Consider the following 23650-nt stretch of genomic DNA (forward strand, 5'->3'; position numbering starts at 1 on the left):
TGTGATACATGGCATTTTGCAAGTCGGACATAGCGATTTCTTAAAAATCGCTATTTCCGAATCGCAAAAGGCCTCCATGATACATCTGGCCCTAACTTACCTAATTATGGATGGTAATAATAACTTTCGCTATATGCATTGGGGTCACAACAATGGAAGTGTGACTGAAGGGAAATTGTGGACAGAGTTGTTTGATAAACCGCTACATTGTCTTTGCACAGATGGTGTGTAAGTGTATTGTGCAAAATAAAGGCCATTTCCAAAAGGTAGGTTTTTAGCATTTCCCAAAAGTCAGCCGACTCAGGGGCAAACCTGAGAATACACCCTATGGGTTCCTCTGCACCTTTGAAGAAGCACACCCCTTCTTCATAACAAAGTGTGCATCATTAGACCATTACATCATGAAGGATGGAGTTAGAGTTCATAAAAGGTCAATGTGTCTGTAGTGTAATAAACAGCCAACATTAAACTAGAGCCAGACCTACTTGCTTTCTCTTTTAGAAGGGTGACTTGCTGCTTTAGGTACTCAATAACTTGGTCTGCCTCCGATGCTCTCTGCTCCAGTCTGTTCAATACAGTGTTCTTGCCAGCCATCTTTAGCAAGGAGCGGACAAACAGCCTAAACAAAAGATATAAAGAACATTCACTGAACCCGATCAATAGCTGCTGCACATTACCTACTTAGCACCATAACAACCAGATGTTAAAGAACGTGTGTAACATACTTAATATCAACTCTTCAGTGCACAAACCTACAGCAGACACAAAACACAATGTGAAGTAGACTCTGGACTGGACATCACCCTGGCTGGTGATGTAAATAACTTATGATAGTAAGGTATTTCTTCATCTACGTAGAATGCTAAATAACCCATGGTGGAAATTCCTTCACATCACTGATCAAATGGATCATGGGCAGACCACCAAAGACAAATCAAGAAGAGAATGTAAATCTAAACAGTCAGCCAAGAACGCCTGTTGCAGAGAAAAAGAATAAAAAAATATATAATAAAAGAATGTTACAGCTTGTGGGTGCGAGGAGAACCACTGTGGTTACCCTGTGAATGGATCTTTTGGAAGAAACCTTCATGGAAACAGATTTACAAAGATAACTGAATCCGCGCAAGTCGTTAAATTTAAAGAAAAGATGGACTACTGAATTGCACATTAAAATGACAGTTAAGGAGAGAAAAACATTAAGTTAAAGAGCAAGTTTGGGATAAAAATGGACTTAGTCTGGACATATAACTGTTTGTTAAATAAGTCTGTTTTAGCGAGAAAAAAATGAAAAACTTCTAAAAAGGTTTCAAGTCGAAACATTTAACTTAGTTTCAAAAGTATTTAAATTAGACCAAAATGAACACGTGGTGCATAAGAGGACTCTCTGGCACTACAGTCTGCTCATCTGTTGGCTTATGAATGCACAATCAATCTAGAATGCCTAAAACGCTTTTGCACAAAGGACTTAACAGCTGTGCATAAAGACGTGTCCTTAAAAAGACCCCATGCTGCTCAAGAGGGGAAGAGGACACCCGAAACGATTAGAAAACAAGTCGACCAAACCATCACCAAAGGTTTAGTGAACTTCATGGTTAGACCACTGCTAGTCCAATAAAGGACCTGCTAAAATAACTTCACAGCGTAGTTATGGGTTTCCCAGAACTTTTTTTGCCATTAACTAGCAAAACTGTTCAGAAAAATAATGAGTGATCTAAACAATTACGAGACATTTCACTTTTAGAGTCGAGCCTGTGAGTGCACGTGTCTCGCTTGCAACTCTTGTGTTCATTTAAGGGCTGGGAACCTGTCTGTCGCTCACCATTTGTTGGTTTACAATGCTCTCTTCTTTACAGCCTTGTAATTCGTCAAGGCACGTCTGGCATCATTTCCGGTCCTCTGTGTGGAGCAGGGGTGAAGCCCTAATTGATTCAACCTAATTAGTGCCCGTCCCCTGCTCCCGGCGTGAACAAGGTACTATTTTTTTTTTTTTTTTACTTCTGGTGCCCTGAAAACAGAAGCCTTGTGACTGGCAAAAACATGCCCAGCAGGACAAACAACAATGCAAAGTTGTATTTTTCAAAGCTAGCTTTATTTTGCCAAGTCATCTTTTCTCACTTTGCACTCATGTTTTCTTTTTTGTTTTTGCTTGTGGGCACTGTTCTCAAAAGATGACAATTAACTTGATTGAAATATTGCAAAGCAACAGTGTTTCTTTATTATGTGTAACCTATGAAATGCTGTTTTAACATATAATCATACAGTACACCTAAATCCACCCCACTAAAATCTGCCTCACTACTATCCACTCCAGTTCAATACAATTTACCCCCACACCAATCCACCCCACCCCAGTGAACTCCAACCCAACCCACTTCAATTCTTTCAACTCACCCCAATCTAATCTGCCCCACTCCAATTTGATCCCTCAAATCAAAAGCAATCTGCCCCACTGCAAAGCAATCTCCCATACTGCAATCCTAAACAATCTCCCATACTGCAATCCTAAACAATCTCCCATACTGCAATCCTAAACAATCTGCCCCACTGCAATCCTAAACAATCTGCCCCACTGCAATCCTCGCCCACTCCCATCTGCCCCACTTCAATCCAAAACAATCTGTCCCACTCAAGTCCACCCCACTCCAATGTGCCACATTCCAGTCCACCCACTCCAACCCAAAACAATATGCCCCACTCCAATCTACCCCAATCCAACACAATCTGCCTCACTACAATGAGCCCCACTGCAATCCAAAACCATATGCCCTACTGCCATCCACCCCACTCTGGCATAGTGAGCAAACAAATGACAATGCTGATAAGAGCGATAACCAGTGGTTAAATATTAAGCATTTCCACTCGCCATTGTTATTCTTAGCCATTATTGATACCACGTTTTATATTGCCCAAGAGAAAGTGTCATTCTTGGGACAGAACTTCTCAACCAAGGAGTTCTCACTTTCACCCTAAAAATTCTTTGAATTGAATCAGACAAGAGAAGAGCACAAACCTTAACTCAAACAAGCATTTGTAATGCAACGGGTCTCGCATTTCTCTGAGTTGGAGCTATTAGAAGTTGTAAACTCCCAACCGGACTTTTCTTGCCTATTGCCAAAAGTGCAATTATATACGTAACCGGCAAAAGTGCAATTAACTATCTAACAGGGTCGATGTCATGCAAAGTGCTCAACTTCTGCCAAGCCAGATCGCGCTGCGAAAAAAGATAAAAAGTAGTCCACAAATCAGACGGAAAACAGCGAGCCTTGTATGTTTTCAGTACTTGGTCGCTGCTGTCGAGAAGGGCTAATCACCGGAAAAGGCATGACATATGCATGCCTTCCACTAATTAAAGCAAGCAGATTTTAAAAGGCAAGCCCACAAACCAATGAAAGACATTGACGTGACATGGACGGGGCTCCGAGCCCTTTTCTAACTAGTAAAGCGTCTCCCAAGTGATAAGCATGCGCAACCGCATGCTAGCGCAGGCTCGACCCTAAAAAGGCACGGAGAGATGTTGTAGCCAGGCGGTGGGGAGGGTGCACTGGCCACCACTCAGTTTGTGGTGAGCATGTACTAGGTGACAGCCCTGTGAGAAACTATGTCTGAGGTTCCTTTTATTACCCAGGGGCTGCACTGAGCTCTTAACATATTGGAAAGAGCAACAGAGACAAAAGAAATAAAAGAAAGCATGACAAAGAGAGAGTACAAGACATCAAGACGAAAAAAGAAAAAAAGGACAGCAAAAGTAAAGGAGAAATCCTGAAAAAGTACGAGAATGATAAAAAGAAATGGCAGAAATTGAGAAAAAAGAAAGAGAGGAAAGCGAAAATGTGTTTGCGACCTTTATTAACGATGCAGGCTATACAAATAGAGAACCTGACATTTTGGGTTAACTCGTGGCAACGACGTCAGGGCATGGGGTCTTCTTGGATGTTTCATATTAAAAAAATATATTACTGTCAATAAAGTCACTTGATTCAGTACCTGAGACGCCGAGAAATTACGATAAATACATATACTTTTCCCCCCCATTTTCAAGTTTTTATCATATTTTTTTTTTGCCCGATTTATATCTTTTGATGGTTCAGCTCATGCATTGGCTCTTAGAGCCAAGTCAGACCCCAACTCGGCTCTCCAAGACCGTCTGTGCCCCCATCCCAACCCCTCAGAAATTTAGCGTCTCCTACTTCTCGCTGAGATATAATTTAATAAATAAATAAATATACACTTTTTCCTCACAAAAGGAGCAACTCTGTACAAAGCAAGAAAACTAATAAAATCCAAATGCTTCCGTGCATTAATGATTCTGCAGATTCTATAAATAACCTCGAATAGGCTGTGAGCAGTGACGGCGCCAGAACTGCACAGATCCGCACAATTGTTCAATGTTACTCTCACCATGAATATTCGAATATGCGCTATTTAAGCTGAAAGTAACGCATGAAAAAGCACCATGCTACAAAAAGAGAGAACGTTAAAACCATCCAAAAAATATTTTCACTCTCGTACAAGGCACACAGACCTACAAATCGAATAGGTCCAATTGTAAGTGTGCATGCTCAAATCGTTGCGGTCAGCCTTACACTACAAGGCGAAACAATTTTCGTTCGTCATCAAATCCTGCAGACACACGAGTGAAATACAATAACAAACCGTCTAGTGGTTTTTAAATGCATTTGGCTCTCTTGTGACGAAAAACGATAGCGCCCCCCACCCAAACAACTAAAGCAAAAACACAAGCCATCCATGCACAGAAATACGCTGTCATTCTAACAATAATAACCGAGACCTGGTTAAAAGACATGAAGCTTTGAAGCTGGCTGAAGCGAAAAGAATATATATTTAAGTTACGTTACCAAAGAGCAAAATGGGTATTCTTGAAGCTAGAAAGAGACCCCCGAGACAACTGTTTCTCTGGCCATGTGCTTGAGCAGGCTGCCAGCCACTGGTCCCTGTCAATCACTATCAGCCTCTTGCATTCCTAACAAAGAGTATCTGGCCCAATGGTCCTGAACACAGTCCCCCTCCCCCAAATAACGAATGGGTGGGACAGCAAACCAGGCGCATGGGAGGATACTCGATGGCTAAAGGCTTGCTGGCTACACAGGTGAAGTTTGTCCCATTTTGCCTAAGCTGTATTCCTCCCAAATGTAATTAGTTGTGATTCTAGGGACAGTTGACCGCTGTGTTACCTAAACACAGGAGTCCGAATCCCAGCCTTCTCACTTCAAAAGTTAAGTGACCCTGGGAAAATCGATTCATAAATGGGCTCCTCTATCGTCATGTGTGCAAAATGTGAGTTCTTAGGCAGAGGTTAAATGTCTGCATCTATGTACTGCAACTTTTTGAGAACAAGTGCCATGTAGGTCAAAAGAATCCTTCCTCATGAACAGGTAAACACAATATGAGAGTTTTGTCAATGAATTTCATCCCACACATTTATTGTACTGATTTCTAGTTACTTTCAGATTTTCACTAGCGCCATAATCCAAGGTAGTAAATCATGATTAGGGTTTGGGCAAACTGTGTACAGGGAGTGCAGAATTATTAGGCAAGTTGTATTTTTGAGGATTAATTTTATTATTGAACAACAACCATGTTCTCAATGAACCCAAAAAACTCATTAATATCAAAGCTGAATATTTTTGGAAGTAGTTTTTAGTTTGTTTTTAGTTTTAGCCATGTTAGGGGGATATCTGTGTGTGCAGGTGACTATTACTGTGCATAATTATTAGGCAACTCAACAAAAAAAAATATATACCCATTTCAATTATTTATTATTACCAGTGAAACCAATATAACATCTCAACATTCACAAATATACATTTCTGACATTCAAAAACAAAACAAAAAAAAAAATCAGTGACCAATATAGCCACCTTTCTTTGCAAGGACACTCAAAAGCCTGCCATCCATGGATTCTGTCAGTGTTTTGATCTGTTCACCATCAACATTGCGTGCAGCAGCAACCACAGCCTCCCAGACACTGTTCAGAGAGGTGTACTGTTTTCCCTCCTTGTAAATCTCACATTTGATGATGGACCACAGGTTCTCAATGGGGTTCAGATCAGGTGAACAAGGAGGCCATGTCATTAGATTTCCTTCTTTTATACCCTTTCTTGCCAGCCACGCTGTGGAGTACTTGGACGCGTGTGATGGAGCATTGTCCTGCATGAAAATCATGTTTTTCTTGAAGGATGCAGACTTCTTCCTGTACCACTGCTTGAAGAAGGTGTCTTCCAGGAACTGGCAGTAGGACTGGGAGTTGAGCTTGACTCCATCCTCAACCCGAAAAGGCCCCACAAGCTCATCTTTGATGATACCAGCCCAAACCAGTACTCCACCTCCACCTTGCTGGCGTCTGAGTCGGACTGGAGCTCTCTGCCCTTTACCAATCCAGCCACGGGCCCATCCATCTGGCCCATCAAGACTCACTCTCATTTCATCAGTCCATAAAACCTTAGAAAAATCAGTCTTGAGATATTTCTTGGCCCAGTCTTGACGTTTCAGCTTGTGTGTCTTGTTCAGTGGTGGTCGTCTTTCAGCCTTTCTTACCTTGGCCATGTCTCTGAGTATTGCACACCTTGTGCTTTTGGGCACTCCAGTGATGTTGCAGCTCTGAAATATGGCCAAACTGGTGGCAAGTGGCATCGTGGCAGCTGCACGCTTGACTTTTCTCAGTTCATGGGCAGTTATTTTGCGCCTTGGTTTTTCCACACGCTTCTTGCGACCCTGTTGACTATTTTGAATGAAACGCTTGATTGTTCGATGATCACGCTTCAGAAGCTTTGCAATTTTAAGAGTGCTGCATCCCTCTGCAAGATATCTCACTATTTTTGACTTTTCTGAGCCTGTCAAGTCCTTCTTTTGACCCATTTTGCCAAAGGAAAGGAAGTTGCCTAATAATTATGCACACCTGATATAGGGTGTTGATGTCATGAGACCACACCCCTTCTCATTACAGAGATGCACATCACCTAATATGCTTAATTGGTAGTAGGCTTTCGAGCCTATACAGCTTGGAGTAAGACAACATGCATAAAGAGGATGATGTGGTCAAAATACTCATTTGCCTAATAATTCTGCACTCCCTGTAGAATGGTCCGAGGCCAAATCCCCATGCTGTGCTATTCGCCTTGAGGTCGAACCTAAAGGAAGGCGTTAACCCTCCTTCCACTAATGAATCACCACGCCCTTCAAGGTGAAATGTTTGGTTAAAAAAAGGAGGGTGGGGGGTATGTGTGTGCTTTTGTTTGCTTATTTGGGTGCTGCATATCACCCGGTAGAGCATCCTTGCACCTACAGAAGTGATGTGTAGCTGTCTGTGGCCTATTGGAAGTGTCTTGTTTTCAGTTTCTTGCCAGATTCTAAAATGGAACTAGCAGCTCTGATGTGGAAGGGGAGATTGTTCCAGGCTTTGGGTGCCACGCAGGAAGCGGCGCAGCCCCCAGCTCTGGCTCAGTGGACTCCGGTGGAGCAGCGCAATTTAGACTCCATCCTTTACAGGTCACTACTGTGCAAAAAACGGATATACATTTGACATTATATTTATATCTCGTATCTTAATATCATTAATATGTCTGGATATTTTACTGCATTAATAAAAATGTAACCACTGGAAGACTGAAGCTTTATAAACGTGCACACTAATGTTCATTTAAAGTGCTTACATGTATTCATTATTTAGGTTTTCTATTTACACATGAAGATGAATCTGTATAAGTAAACCTGTATTTCTTATTCATTTTCAGCATTTATTTGACAAGTATGTGCATGTGCATTTAAGATCATGTATTCGGGAATGCACATTACATGTTGGTTAAAGTTAGACTAAAGGCCTTAATTTTAAAATGTATTTTGCTTGGGTAATGTGTTCCTTTTCTTGCAGGTGCCTTTCAAGGCTTTGTTAGCTAGAGAAAAGGAGTATGGGTATATGTGTTAGTTTGCCGATAGCAAGGCCCGAGAAAAACAAATCTTGGGAAGAGACATGAAGATCTAGTGAGCAGCCAAAGTCTCCTATTCATCGTATTCCAGGAACGTGGAATGTTAAAGGTTGCAGTAACTGTGATGTGTATGCAAATGACAGGCTAAAAGCTGACTGGTTCTTTGAGAGGAGGAAAGAAAGAACATTAATGTTGAAGGTTTCGTTTGTTTAAATTAATGCTTAGGCTGTTAGAAGTTAAGCAAATTCACTACGACTTCAAGGGATACAAACCCCTCAGCTTCCTTTACTCTTGCAAGGGTGACGCTTCATGCTAAACACTTATTCCTTTGTTGGAGGGCCTTTACGGAAGCATTCATTATGCTGACACCTTCTTGCATTCCCAAAAGATACAATTTCAACCATCCTCATTCCTGATTTGTAACACTGACTAGATGACTTTAGAATTATTTAATGTTTAGGAGAGAGCAAGGTTTTTTTTATTTTTTATTATGGAACACCTATTTCTAATTTCAGTTTCTGTATTGCTGTGGTTGTTATTGCCTTGCACCTTAATTTGAGGAGACTGAAAAGACTGCGATATTGCAGCTTGCCAGCTATAATCCTCTATCTTTTTAACATTTCATGGCATGCATATTCATAGGAAGGAATATTGATTGGAAATAAATTACTTAACTTCAATTATCGATTTCTGGTCCTAATTGTGTGGCCAAACGAGTTACCCAGAAATCCAAATTGTTTATTGTTGTTGATTCTCTCACTCTCTCTGTCAACTTAAAAAGATCCATCAGATGAGAACACTTCTGAAGGCAAGAAGGGTGGTTGAGCAGAGTGGTCTAGTTGGTCTAGTTGGTGTGTGGAAATGGATGTGGTTTTGAAGGTATGCTGGGCCTGCATTGTGTAGAGCTTTGTAGGTGAGTGTCAGGAGTTTGATGAAGGCACATTTGTGGATAGGTAGCCAGTGGAGGTCCATGAGGTGTCTGAATATGTACGTGCTGGGGGTAGTTTGAGAGTGAGTCTGCTACGTTCTGCAGGACTTGGGGCCTATTGGTGAGTTGAGTGGTGATGTCGACATAAAGGGTGTTGCCATAGTCTAGACTGCTAATGATTATAGCTTGTGAGATGGATCTTGGGGTGTACAGCAGGAGCCATCTGAAGGCTTGGGGTTGCAGAAGCAGTTGGAGGCGACCATGTTGACTTGGCTATTCAACAAAATTAGAATGTCAATCGTCGTCCTCAGGCCCTGGCCAAGCTGGGTGGGCAGGGTGTCTGTCAAATGGGCTGTAGAATCCCAAGTCTGTATTTTGGTATATATGACAGCACTGAAATACATTTGGGTCTAGCTTCTCTGACCAACCACAGCAGGTCCTACCCACTACAGCCTTATCCAAGTCGTCCACTTTCTTATCTTTTCACCTGGACATCTATAATTGTAACCACATTGCATGTATGCAGCTTGGTAATATCTTCACAGGTCTGGGCAGCCTACCGACCCACCTCCCAGCCAAATAACGCTTTCAATCTTTCTCTGCAGAAGTGTATTGTGAGGACCTTTAGGGCCCAGGTTGGTCACCCTTGTTCCAACTTAGTTTTATAATGAGGAAAATTGAAATCCCTCACTTGAGAGGAGGAGCAGAAGACTCGGTGGAAAATATTCAGCTTGATGAGCTGAGGGCGGCTCTTCAAGATATGGCCAGAGGAAGTCCCTGGGCCCTGATGGCTTCCCAGTAGAGTTTTATCAGGTACTCTTCTGACCTCCTTCCTAAGCTCCTAGACACACTCCAAGAGACAAACCGATAGGGGATTTGCCCAATCATACGGAGGAGGCACTTATAATCATGCTGCCGAAACCCGGTAGAGACCACTGTGACCTGGAATCATATAGACCATTGTCTATACTCAACATCGATGTCAAGATAATTGTTGAAGGTCCTGGCGACACGGTTGAGTCAGATGGTCTCCAGGCTGGTCCGACTGATCAATGTGGGGTCATGCTAGGTAGGGGCACACACATGAACCTCAGGAGACTTTCACACATCTTTCTTGCCATCAAATACACTGGGTAGAGGCCGCGCTGGTGCCTTTGGACATAGAGACAGGCTATCCAGGACATACCTCTTGGAAGAGCTCCAGAAATGGGTTTTGGCCCACAGTACTTGGCTTGGATCTGCCTGTTTTACATGGCACCCATGGCACGACTGCGCACGGGCCAGGTAGTATCAGAGGCCTTCAACATTGGAAGAGGCACCAGACAGGGGTGCCCCGTCTCAGCTCCTTTTTGTCCTTATCATGAAGGATCTGTTATTTTATTTGAGGGACAAGCTTGGCAACAAGGGGATACAGGTGGGAGACACCACATATGTATGCAGACAACACTCTCCTTTATGTGACTGATCCTGTCTGCACTGCTCTGCAACCACTACAACTCCTGATGCACTTCGGACATGTCTTTTGTCTGGGAGTTAATTGCCACAAGACAGTGTTTTTCCCGATGGCAGCATTAGCCTTGTGCCTGGTGACAGATCTCCCAACTGTTGGACTTCCCTTGAAAAAAAAAACAATTTTAGATACCTGGGAATCATATGCAATAGGATATGAAGATGGGCCGTGTGCTGCAGGACCTCAATCGCTTCGTGGAGTTTTGGAAGACTCTGCTGTTGTCAGTTATTGGACGGGTGACCTTGAACAAAATGGTTCTGTTACCTAGATGCCTATATGTTATGCAGAACTCCTTTTGTACCTTACCAATGGCACTGTTTCAGCAACTTGATGAACTGCTGGGGTCTTTGCTCTGGTGCACTAAATGCTGCAGGGTCAAACTTGAGATCCTGAAATTGGTTCAGGAGCAAAGAGGTCTGGGTCTTCCCGATCTTTAACTGTACCACCTTAAGGGGCTACTTCAGTATGCGGCACTGTGATGTGGGGAAGAACGGACGCTGACAACTCCACTGTGGGAGCCCCTATCCCGCCGCCCCTCTTGAGCCTACATAGATTCCCACTCCCTCCACATGGCCAAGAGAAGACCAACTGATGCGGAGGCCCCTGGAACCTAGTGTACAGTTAGCAGGTATTATGCGTGATGTGGCCGTGAGTGAGGAGGATTTGAGAAGGCAGATCTTCACCCTGCTCGGCCGTGGTTGGAACTGGAGGTGTCTGTCTCCCGCCCCATCTCCGCCCTTATTGTGGGCCCCTACCATAGGCTGTATAAATTACCCATGTTTAGGTATCCCTGAAGTGCGGCCACTCCACTACCTATACCTCCCGGTTCCGTGATTGGATGCTCCAAATAACGTGCCATCTGCAATTATCACTGTACACGGAACATAGAGCTGTTGTATGACACTGCAATCCATTATCTTTTTAGATGTCAAAATGCTAATAATTACATATTAAAAAAAAAAAATAACAAAAAAAAAAATCACCTCCCAGCAAAACTTTAGCAGGTTACTAAGAGCGTGTACTGTGTCAATAACGTAAGTGCCCTAGCTTGTATTGGGTGTGAGGATAATAAATAGTGTTGAAACTGAGACAGTTTAAATCTATATTTTAGATCTCTTTTGGTTTAGCTGTAATGGTACGTATCGCTTATTTAGATCCAATGAATAAATTAATCTGGGTGGGATAATCACTGTATCAGCCGCTTCTGCTCTTCCTCTCTTAAATGTATTTTTTTGGGAGGAACACAGTGGTAGGGTTGTGCTCCTTCAAACTTCAACAGACCCTTTGCACTAGTTTAATGACTTAGACCTCTTCAGTTTAGTGGCAAAAGCTTGAAAATTGTTTTTGTAAATGTAAACATTCTCCTATAATTAGCGAAGTCTACATTTCACTAAAGATGTCACAGCCATGCCTTGAGGAGCATCATGTGGGTATTCCTGAACAGCAAGTCCACCTGCAGTCGCCCTGCTTTAAAGTAGGTAGGTAACCAATTTTACCATTACGTCCCTAGGCAGTCAGTCACTTTATTCATTCACCTCCCGACTCTGTGTACTTTTCTCGGCCAATGCTTAGGGGTTCATCTGACTATAATGCTTTTGTGAACACAGAGGATGCAGCCGCCAAAATAATTTTCCTCTGTGGTTAAGTTCTGATCCCAGTTTTGTCCCTCTTAGGACTGTTTCAGACCTTCACACTTCTCAATATGGGCCTTGACTTGAGATTCTAGCGAAACACTGAGGGTCATCATGATCTGATCGGTATCTAACATACCAGATTATTTGTTCTGCTGCTTCTACTCGAGAGCGTAGAACCTCCATGTCTCTCAAGAGTTCAGAGAGGTCACTCCCTAAATAGGAACGCTGTGTGGCAGGCCCTCCGATAGTGATTTCTCCAAGCGTTTTTTCAGATCTGCTAAGCATGCCTGTAGATGATCTTTTGAGAAGGAACAACTAACCTTACTTGCAGTACTGCTTCTCCAGTCTTACTCTTGCACTCGCTCCTGAGCTTGTGGAGCAGTTTCTTTGCATGGGACAAAAGCATGGCTCTTGCCCGAGATTGGTAACTTTAGCCGCCTGTAGCTTGGGTCAAGGTGACTCAGACTGCAACACTTTTGTACCTTTTATACCCTATTAGCAGTCTCTGTATTGCTTACCTTGTTCTTCAAGAAACAGTGATCATTTTGATCTTTGCTTAATGGCACCTCTTTCCTTCAGTATAACGCAGCTGTACTGTTCATTTCTGGTGTAAGTGGACTGAGTAGGAACTAAGTGCCATATGTACGAACACATTTTCCCATAGACACAGAATGGGCAAAACTCCTTGCTACATCTGGCCCTAAATTCTTACTCAACTTCTCCCTCCACAGTACACCAATGTGTGGAAGGTTCAACCACCTGGACGCCCTCAAATGCAAACCCATCATCGACTCCAAAAAAATCCTTTTTGATAACACTAGACAAAATCCTCAACATGCAATCAAACTTCCACATGGAGACCTTTTTTCCAACTCAGCCTCGCAAGAAGGTGAAAAAGTTTCTCATCACCAGACATCAAGATCGCAGTGACTCCTAATGGTTTTCAGACTTGTCTGTGGAAGTGCGATCTTAATGGGGCTTCCTAAATCAAGACAAGCTTTGCTCAAGGCGACCCTCAATGCTGCAGCGTGACTGATAACGGGAACAGGACGCTTCAACCAGATCACACCCTTAATCAAGCCTCTACATTGGCCCCCATTTGAAGCCAGGATCCATTTAAGATAGCATGCCTGACGCACAACATGTTGCAGTAGGACACACCCAGCCCTCTCTACAATCTCACTATATCGGGGGCAGTTGCTTCTTACAGAGTGCAAGTTCCCTACTGTTTGAACCACCTACATTCAGAAAAAGAGAAGATCTAAACCCACACTTTCCTTACTTGGGTCTCCAGAATATGAAAAATTTCTACCACTGGAGTTTCAGCAGAACCCATCAACCACCGTTTTCAAAACTTGAGGTCAAAAGTTTAGCTTTTTGTTTTTTTTAATTCAACAGATTCCTACTTGGCTGATCTTAACATCCGGACCTCTAGATACACAATGTACCCTCTAACCACACAACTCACACCTGTTTGGTTGAAAAACTGCTGCCATGTCATGCCAGTACTTCACTAAGAGTACTGTGAGGGTTCAGCTTTTCTTCTCCTTGCTGTCTTAGTGGGTTTGACATACATGCCCAGAGCCCTCTCCTCTTATCGATTTCGCCTTTTCAGCTTCTTGTGGCAACTCATTCCGGGGCTTTTTCAAGTTAGTTCCCTCCATAACTCACAGCACCAACCTCGTTCCGGTCTGCATCCCTGCGCTCGCCTATTTTACTGCTTCACCACCTCCTTTATGGTATCGAACTGGAGCACTTCAAATGTTTTCTCCAGGTGCACAGGCTGTGCATGGACCACGTGGACAATAAATCTATTAAAGTGGCTGCATTTCCAGGACTTGTTTCATGTTGGCATACAGGCTCTCCTTGTTCCATTCCTATTCCCATTTTTCAAAGCCCCACATTCTCATGTAAAATATACTCCATATAGTTTAGGCTCACATGAAATTGTCATGAATTCGTTTTTTCTCAATTTAAGCTTCTCATATAACGTAGCTATAATAAGTAATCTTCACCATTATTTAAATATTTTTACACACTGGCAAGTCATGATCAGTTTCCACTTCGCACATTTCTAATCTCGTCCACATTTAGACTGTTAGGCTTTACTTATCCGCATTTTGCGTATTTCTAGGATATTCTATTCTACAGACTAGATGCATATTCAAGTAAACCATTCACCGACTTCTCTTTCGTGTCGACACTGGGGAATAGATTCACCATCACAGCATCATAATTTCATCAAAGCTACAAGCAAAATGAATACGGACTAGCTGCCAACATTTCGATGACTGTCACCAAAAATAAAAGTTCACACAACCAAAAACAGTAATGAGGATAACATACTGAGTTCACCAATGAAGAAAGTAGGCCATGAGAGAATGCATAGTTCAGTTTGTCAGCAAACCAAGTCAATGAATGCAAATTCTGCAAAAGAAAAATACCTCAAATCTAGTTCTATAAAATGCATCGCCGCTCATCAAAAGTCAATTGTGTATAGAAACAAACAGTGTATAACACATGGATAAGAGGAGACGTGAAATGGCCAAAGGAAAAACACACCTTTGTCAACAGAAGTATTTTTACCAAACCAGCTGTGTCTGCGGGGGCAACGGGCTGACTTTACAATGAAAGTGACATGAAAACATTAAGCAAGGAGCAGATTCCATATGTAACTGTAGAAGGTTGTGCACATGAAGAATGACGTACACGAGAAAGACAACGATATCACGCAACACTTACAGACGTAGATGTAATCTAAATGAGATATGCATGCAGGATAAATTCAAATGACACATGGAGTCAACATGAAACAATAGCCAGAATTATTCCTCAAACAGAAACAAATGCAAAGCTCAAAATAATGTATTCAGGAACAGAGCACTTGTAGATACAATACAAACAACCAAGTCTCCGGGCTATTAGTCAGAAGACAAAAAACAAAGCTGCCAATCACAGTAAAAACAAGTGAAAAATAAATTACGAAAATGAACAAAGCAGGTTTCAGGTCCTGCTAAACCGCCATGTACCACACCAGTTTTTGCCACAACAGCGAAGATCAACCTCGACACAAAAGGAGGCTCAAAATAAGTTTAACCAAGGCACATGTTCTGAACTAGGATTAACAACAAAAACTGACAACTCGTCGACAGCATAGTAGAATCACATCTGGCTTAGAAAACACTATATTTCACCCATCAAAACATTCCAGCATTCCCAACAGGATCACTACACAGACTCCAAGTCCAAGATACAAACAAGCAATCCATCTATAGACAGTAATGCAACTTAGATGATGCCTCCTGAGGACGGGCCTGATCGCGCCATACTCTCCTGGCATTCCATTGTCCTGGCTCCGCTGGCTGCCTAAAGCGGGAGAGTGGAGGGTACTACTCACATGGATAGATGCAGGGGCCACACGGATGGGGGACTTGTATAAGGAGGGCAACTTGCTACCCTTCGAGGACTTTCGGCAAGAACATGATCTTCCACAGGGCCACTTCTTGCTACACCGGGCACTCACTCGTTCTGTCGGGCGGTACTGGGGGACGGGAGCAGTTGAACACCCCCCATCACGGCCTCAGCACTTATTTGCTAGCTACAGGATGCACACACAAAGCAGTTACCAGACTCTACAGGATCGTTGGGACTGGAGAGGGGACCTTCCTGATTGACCTGAAACAAAAGTGGAACACAATCTGGGGGACTCTCAACAGATTCGGACTGGGATCGCAAAAATATCCAGGAACGCTAGGTTACATACAGTTTTAAGTGCTTCATAGGGCTTACCTTATCCCACTTAGATTAAGAGATCATTTCGGAGTAAGGGAAGCAGGCTGCTCCTGGTGCGGCCCGGAGGCAGCAGGTTTTCTCCATATGCTGTGGTCTTGCCCCTGGCTGGAGTTCTACTGGGACACAGCGATTGCGGAGGTGGCAAACATTATTGAGATTGAGATTGCATGCACACCCGCTAGATGCTTGCTTCATTGATTCCCCCACACACCCAGAAACAAGGCCACTAGTAGGTTCCAAGACCTTGCATTTATCTTAGCCAAGAGAGAGATGACAAGGAACTGGAAGAACCCCTGGGGGGCCCACAGCTCCGAGACTGGAGAAGGGAACTCAAGAAATGGGTAGATAGCAAAGGATTGGCACTGCACACTGAACTGAAGAAGGGAATGGGATCCCCTGAGATGAAGGAGGCTTGGGAACAGCTTACCATAGCGCTACAGAGGGAAAACCTGGCCCCTGGCGGGAGGGGACCCTCACAGATCAATGCACCAGATTACTGGTATTCTCACAGAAGACAAACGGAACTGCAGCTGAAACAAACAGACCGGATCCCAGAGAAATGAGACTAGGGTATCTCACGTGACCTGTATGACCACGCACGGACAGACATAACACATCACTACTACAGAAGGCAAGTTAAGGGGGTGAGGGGTAGCAACAAATAGGTTGAGCAATAAGCATCCTTAAATAGACAGGCACAGTGTTAACTAATAGACGCATCATGATCTCCTCACCACACCACTAGCACACACCTACTAACTTGGTGAGGAACAACAGACCAGCCCGGAATAAATACTGACAGAAGGGATAGCAATAACGACAGTATCAACAATGGCAAGTGGGAATTGTTATTGAATTGCGATGCACATAGATGTTATGTTTCAAGCTCTGTAAGGAAATGATCAGCTGTTGATAACCTTCTCATGCCTAATGCTGAACTATGACCTATTCTGTTTTGTGTTTCTTCTTTTTCTCATACTCTCCTCAATAAAATCTGTTTACAAAAAAACAAAAACAGTAAAGCAACATAACCTAGTAACAAACACACGTTCAGGGATAGGATAGAATCTCCTACACGAGAATCAAAGGCAAATTATAAAAGGCAACGTAGTGGGGTAACCATTTATGAATCCACAGCAGATTGGTGACAAAGATGGGCATGATCCATGATAACTGCAGGACAGAAAGAAAGAATGAGAAAGATGCATGTACATATAAAAAAAAAAAAAAAAAAGTATTTTAAGGCATTCTAATAAAGCCTTGAAAATGTGCAATACTGCTTTATTACAGAAAACAAGATGAGCTATGTGATCATCACTAAACCTTATACATTTCCTAATAGGCCTCGTAGAACCAGTTCATTTCGAGGCTCCAACTCCAAGCAACAGCTTGCCCCTTCTGGCTCAGAACCATAGAAAAGGTAGGAATGGGCTTGGCTACAGAAAGTTTGAAAATGTTAAATAACAGCCCTTAATTTATATATTGGCAGGCTAAAGTACAACAGTTTTAGTTACGCTGTTAATGTTTACTGCATCCCTTGCGGATCTGGGGTATTGAGAAGGTTTTGAGAACATCTCGCTATTGGAGTCTCCATGTGGCGAGGGCCTAATCAAGGCCAGGAGGTACCAAGAAAGGCTGCAGTGTATAGTCACCTTGCTTGTGTAGGATGTGGTTATTATTCTTGATATTCATCCCTCCAATCTGGTCTATGTCTTAGTAGAGACAGAGGACAGGGTGTGTCCGAGTTACAAAACATACAAGTAACACTACATACACTTAATCAGCAAAATATCTGTGCAGGTCTCCCATTCGGCTTCTGCTCAACCACTCTTTTGGAGCTCCCAAATCCACAGAAGCTATTCTTATCTTTATGTCCTTATTCCTGCCGCAACCCCACAGTCGAGACTGCAGTTATTACATATTCATTTTTCGCACTCTGTGCATCTTTGGAGGACAATCTGGTTCCTGAACTGGCCACTCCTTGTCCTTTTCAAACTCAGCCGGTTTCTCCAGGAATACTCTGCTCAAAGAACACCTGCAATGTGTGCCTGTGCCACTGCACAACAATCATTGAAGACTATGAAGGGAGCTTTCTCTTATTGTTCAGGAAGCTAGTTCTCTTCTCGGGAACAATTTCAAATCAATTGGGGTCCCGAAACAACGATTAGAGGAAAAGACATCTTGCAAGAGATCTATAAAACAACCTCTGCCATAGACTCTGAAATGTCACATTTAGTGGCCAAATTAGGATGGTCCTAAGATAGGTTAAAGCAGTCCTTCAAGGTTGAAGGGAGTTTATTTATATAAGGCTGCCTCAAACACAGTGTGCAAAGCTTTTTTTTTTTTTTTAAATAATTTCAAAAAATGTACCAAAGATATAACTGATTTCGGATTCATAACGGATCAGCCATTGGGTACAGAGAGCACTTTTATGCTTGCGTTACACAAACACAGCCTTCCCTTCTAAAGGGGACAAGCAACTGCCCCAAGTCAGAGCTAGTGTCATCCATACAAGATGTTGAGAGGAAACTGCTTCTCAGCCCTTTTTGTCATTTTATGAACTGGAGAAAGAGGAGTCCATATTTTGAGAATTCTTTGAGGACACTGCCCTTTCCATGGCTAGGACGCTTGAGGTCAACATTTTATTTCTTCCTACAAAACAGCACCCTACCAGAATTCCCATCTTGGACGTTTCCAGTAACATGGTGGAATGCTAGTGGGCGGGACCTCATCCAAAGCCACCCCTCCTCACTCAACGCCTCATAGAACATGCCTTTAGTGAGGCACAGCCTTAGTGGTGTTGGTAAACTAGGCTTTTATCAGAGGAGATGAGAAGGTTTTCTATGCTATTCACAGCTTGATTTATAGTTTTTTTTTGTTTTTTTCAATTTAGTTTTAAAACTGTTGGCTAAAGTAGATCCCTTTGGTGAGCTCAAGACTGGTAGCCTTAATTCAAAGCTACCAGCTCTGGCCAACAATGGGACAGTCATACGAGCTTCTTTTATTACAGTCTTTCAAATACAGAAGTCACATTCTTCCTCAGGCACAAGGTACTCAAGGGCGACTGGCTTGTAAAATTGTATAAAAAGAATGATTACCAGTCCATTTCAGTTGTAGGAGGATTATTGGAATGATCTACCATTTAAATGGGTGGAAAACCTTGGACGTTCACTGCCCCCCACTTAGGACCGCCATGTGGGTTTAGAAGGATCATAAAACTAGTTGTGTGGTGTCTCAGAATGAAGGTTAGGAATCATAATCTATAGCTAGAAGATATTCTCCTGCTGTCTCTCTGTAAAAGGTCCACCCATAGCTTGATGAGAGATCAACAATGTGGTTACCAGAATCACTCAGATTCCTCATCAATTATCCCAAATGAACTGTAATGCCTAAATAATCATTGTTTTTTAAAAGTTCCAACATTTTGAAAAGTCAGAGATGAGATTTTTTTGTAGTTTCAACATATTAGCTATGGAATGAGTGTCTTATCTGTGGAGTCAGTCCTGATTGACTGACTGATTGATTGATTAATCCTATAAATCAGGTTCTTGAAGAGCGGGGGTTGTCACCCGGGAGGGTCTCAAGGCGCTGAGGGGAGGGCAATTGCAGAGCCAAGTCTTGAGGTCCTTCTTGAACGGAGGCAGTGAGGGTGATTTCCTGAGGAGTAGTGGAAGAGCATTCCAGGTCTGAGCAGCGAGATAAAAGAAGGATCTTCCTCCAGCTGAGTTCTTGTGGATCCTTGGGGTTGTGGTGAGGGCCAGTTGAGTGGAGCAGAGGTGTCTGGTGGGAGTGTAGAAGGACAGGCGATGGTTGAGGTATGCAGGTCCAGTGTTGTGGAGGGCCTTGTAGGTGTGCGTGAGGAGCCTGAAGGTGATTGTTTTGTTGACTGGGAGTCAGTGAATGTCTCTCCGGTGAGTGTGATGTGGCTGCGACAGGGGATGTCCGGATTCTCTGCAATTGCTTTTGGAGTTTTAGGGTGTTGCCGGCATAGAGTGCGTTGCTCATTGATGAGGGAGAGGATCAGCTGAGTGTCATCGGCGAAGGAGACGATGGGGAGTCCATGGTTTCTGAGATGTTTGCAAACAGAACCATGTAGATGTTGAGAGGGTGGGGCTCAGAGAGCAGTCCTGAGGAACTCTGCAGCTGATCTGTGTCGGTTTTGAGGAGAACGGTCAGAGCCTGACTCTGCTGGGGTCGTGGAGTCTAGTGCAGAGAGTGTGGTGAGAGACTGTGTCGAAGGTGGCATGGTGGTCCAGGAGGAGGAGGGCTGCAGTTTTGCCTCGGTCGAGGAGAGTGAGGATGTCATCCGTTTCTACCAGGAGTGCGGTCTCGGTGCTGTGGTTGCTTCTGAAGGCTGATTGGGAGGGGTCTGGGGTGTGGTTGGTTTTGATAAATTAGGTGAGCTGGGCACTGATGGCCTTCTTGATTACCTTGGCTGGGAAAGGAAGCAGTGAGATGGTCTGTTTGAGGTCCGTTGAAACTACAGAAGGTTTTTCCAGCAGGGGGTTGATTTCAGCGTGTTTCCAGTCTCCCGGGAAGATGGCGGACTCAATGGCGCAGTTGATGGTTCTGCCTCGTTTGGGGGTGATGGTGGCGCCAGCCATTGGGGGTGATGGTGGGGGCATGGGTATGACAGGGTTCCAGAGTGGATGATTTTCATGATCTTTAGGGTGTCCTTAGGGGTGAGGGTGGTCCAGTTGAGCAGGGTCAGCTGGGGACTGGAGTCTTTGGGTGTGGTGGTTGTGGGTGGGGTAGGTAGGTCTTGGGCTGCGAAGCTATCGTAGATGTATAACAATCTTGCGGTGGAAGAAGGTGGCAAGGTTGTCGCAAAGGTATTGGGAGTGGGGAGGATGTCTGTGGAGTCCGTGCTTGGTTTGGTGAATTTTCTGATCACAGTGAAGAGTTCTTTGCTGTTGGGTGTGTTGATGTTGATGCATTTCTGAATGGCTGTTTTCTTTGTGGTTCTGATGAGGTGGTGGTGTGTGGTGACATCGGTTTTGAAGGCTACGTGGTCGGCCGGTGTTTTGCTACTCCTCCATCTTCTCTCAAATTATTGAATTTGATGCAACATGCTGGGGTGTGACTTAGAAAAGTTGGAAGGAAGGCCACTGCACAGTGTCAGGCATATTAGGAGCTAAATGTACACACAAGACTGAAATTTTGGGAGGGTGCAGCAGGAAATATAGTAGCTGTCAAACATTACTTTGGATGAAAAAGAAGAAATCTTCCAGCTCTCTCCAATAGTCTATGTAGCAGTCAGGAGGGAGAGCTTGCACAAGTTCTGAGATAGACACAAGGGTGTCATGTGCTAAGAATGTTCACTCAGTGCTCTACCATCCTCACATAGGATGGTAGAGCACCGCAAGCATTAGCAGAGACTGGAGGAAGGGTGCACACTCATGAAGGTTACTCTACACAACACCACCAGACAACTAACTACATTTTCCAGAACCTCCAGTAAGCTCACAAAAGTTGGAGAAAGATGTGGTGATCTTGGGTAGTCAATATAAAATCTTACTTGTGTTTCACAGCATCTTTGCTAGACAAGCCTGCATTGGAGTGGCTGAAGCCAGGACCTTGGTTCCTGGGTTTGCAATTCAAGTTTTTGGAAATACTAGTGTTTACTTAAGGTTCGGTGTGACCCATTCTGCTTTTTCGTAGAAATATTCAAGGATAACAAGTCAACTGGTAAAGTAACTTTGAGCTGTTATTTTAACTTGCACTTTAGTTGCCAAAGACTTTGGGATTATTGCATTAATTAATGAACTTGAATTCTTTTGTGTAACAGAAGAAATTCTACTGTCAAGAACGTGGTTATGACATGCATATATGATGAAGATTTAAGTTCTAGCGACATTACGAAGGGGATACTATGTGAAGATTAACTAAGCATTTGCTTTTGTACTGCAACATTTCAGTTTTTGGGAGAGTCAGTTTCTGAGCATTGCAGAGAATTGCTTATACAGAGATAGCTCCAAGGTAGAGATCATTGACACTGAAAGTCAGACGGTGAACAGTCAAGGCAGATTAATGATTTCTGTAGGAAATTACCATCTTTTGCGTGGTGTATCCCCAGAATGTTCCCACTGTTTTTGCTGGCTGAGGAACTTTGTGCACTTTACCGTTGCTAATCAGTGGTAAGGTGCCTGTGCTCCTGCTTTCAACATGATGAAATTGGAATACCTATATCTGGTATATAATATAAAGTGTATCCAGTTTCTGTAAGTTTAATGTCTCTAGGGGAATGCAAGACCCATTGTGCCATCCACTACAGTGGCAGTGTACAAAGCAGCTTAAGGCCTACCACTGTAGCCTGATTAAAGTAGCTTTTAAACTGCAATTCAAGTTACCAAAATAACTCCTTTTGACAGGCCTTAACCTTATTTTTACATATGAACGTCACCCCTGAATAAATGTTACTGCCCATAAGGCAGGGTGCATGCTATTTAAAACGTGTGACATGCAGAAATGTAATATTAAACATGGCCTTACTGTGAAAAAGACCCAAAAGCTATTGAGACTTGCTGTTCCATAAGAAGGCATTGGGGTGCACATTATATGTAATAATGCTATCTCTGGCTAGGAAACTAGAATGTAATAAAATAAATAATATGGAAAATATACATTTACAAAGTTACCTTTTACCTGCCTAAAACTTCTTGGAGGCCCATTTGGATGTGCACCAACTGTCAACCAGCAGCTGAATAGTCCCCTTGATATGTATGTAAACTGCTCCCGGAGGAGAGACAAAGGCATTGTTATGGGGATGTATTGATGTTTCCTTGACAGGATGACCTGTAGGCTGTGCCAAGAATCAACTTGAGTAACCTCGAAGAACGCCTAACCTGTCACAGGAAAACATTACTTGACACCTATGAAAGGTTTTTTTTTGTTCCCTTAGCCAGGCAGCAGGAAGGTAGCCCAGAACTGAATTAAAGTAACTACAGTGAAGCAGTTGTTCATTTACCTGGCCACACCTCTGGGCTCTGCATTGGAGAAAAAGGTTTGCCATTGTGATTTTATGAAGAGAGGCACTGTGTGATTGTTTCCTGTAGGCATAGACAAATTGATGCAAAGGTTGGTAGAGTTACCCCTGGGAAATATTACCATATTGGTTTGGGAAGAGACCAGGAGTCATCCCCACCCACAGGCAGATGCCATGCATAAATTAGGCACCTATACCTCTGCCAAACACTACTGGACCTGTGAAAGATCAGAAGAGGTCTCAAACAGCAGGTTCAGACCAAAGAAAAGCCTAGGAGACTGGACCTGCTCTCTCTCTTGTAATCAGGACATAGAAATGGACTCCAAGGGCCATAAGCCCTTGTTGTTCAAACCAGAGTAACAAGTCTCGCTAAGAGTCCTTTCCTGCAAATGTCCACCTTTTCCACCTGGGCCTGTCCTGGGCACTGCTGGTGGCTTCTGCTGAAGTGAGTCTTGCCCCCCAAATCCTATGCCGGACGTCAGGGAACCCTGGGCTGTGCCAAAGAGTATTCCTCCTAACATCCTGAAAAACCTGGGACTTAGAAACATTGTGGCTCCAAAGACCTGGAGCAGGACAAGCCTGCCAAACTGATCCGACAAAAGTGGTAGCCGCTGAGATGAAGATTCAGGTTCCCCACACTTTGAGGTTTTCTGCAAATCCATCTCAGCAGGACCTGGCTGTAGGAGGCTGGCCTGGCTTATAGTGGGTACCTTGTGGTACTTACACCTTGTGCCAGGTCCAGTTATCCCTTATTAGTAGATTAGAGGTGTTCTAGCAGCTTAGGCTGATAGAGGTAGCTATAGCACAGCAGCTTAGGCTGAACTAGGAGACATGCAAAGCTCCTATTATACCACTTAT

At 43.4% G+C, this 23650-nt stretch overlaps 1 protein-coding gene across 3 annotated transcripts in view; it reads right to left on the reverse strand.

The window, feature by feature from the left end:
* Positions 1 to 23650, reverse strand: part of AIMP1 (aminoacyl tRNA synthetase complex interacting multifunctional protein 1) — a 205568-nt gene that overhangs the window by 151948 nt on the left and 29970 nt on the right. For 2 of the 3 annotated variants that reach the window (XM_069241223.1, XM_069241241.1), the window contains exon 2: positions 486 to 619. In XM_069241223.1, coding sequence (XP_069097324.1) covers positions 486 to 594 — 109 coding nt within the window. In that variant the 5' untranslated portion in view covers positions 595 to 619. Of the gene's footprint in view, positions 1 to 485; positions 620 to 4856; positions 4937 to 23650 lie in introns of those variants that run through there. The other variant, XM_069241233.1, reaches the window with a different exon arrangement.

The sequence above is a fragment of the Pleurodeles waltl genome, chromosome 1_2, assembly GCF_031143425.1.
Source record: "Pleurodeles waltl isolate 20211129_DDA chromosome 1_2, aPleWal1.hap1.20221129, whole genome shotgun sequence".
Taxonomy (NCBI): domain Eukaryota; kingdom Metazoa; phylum Chordata; class Amphibia; order Caudata; family Salamandridae; genus Pleurodeles; species Pleurodeles waltl.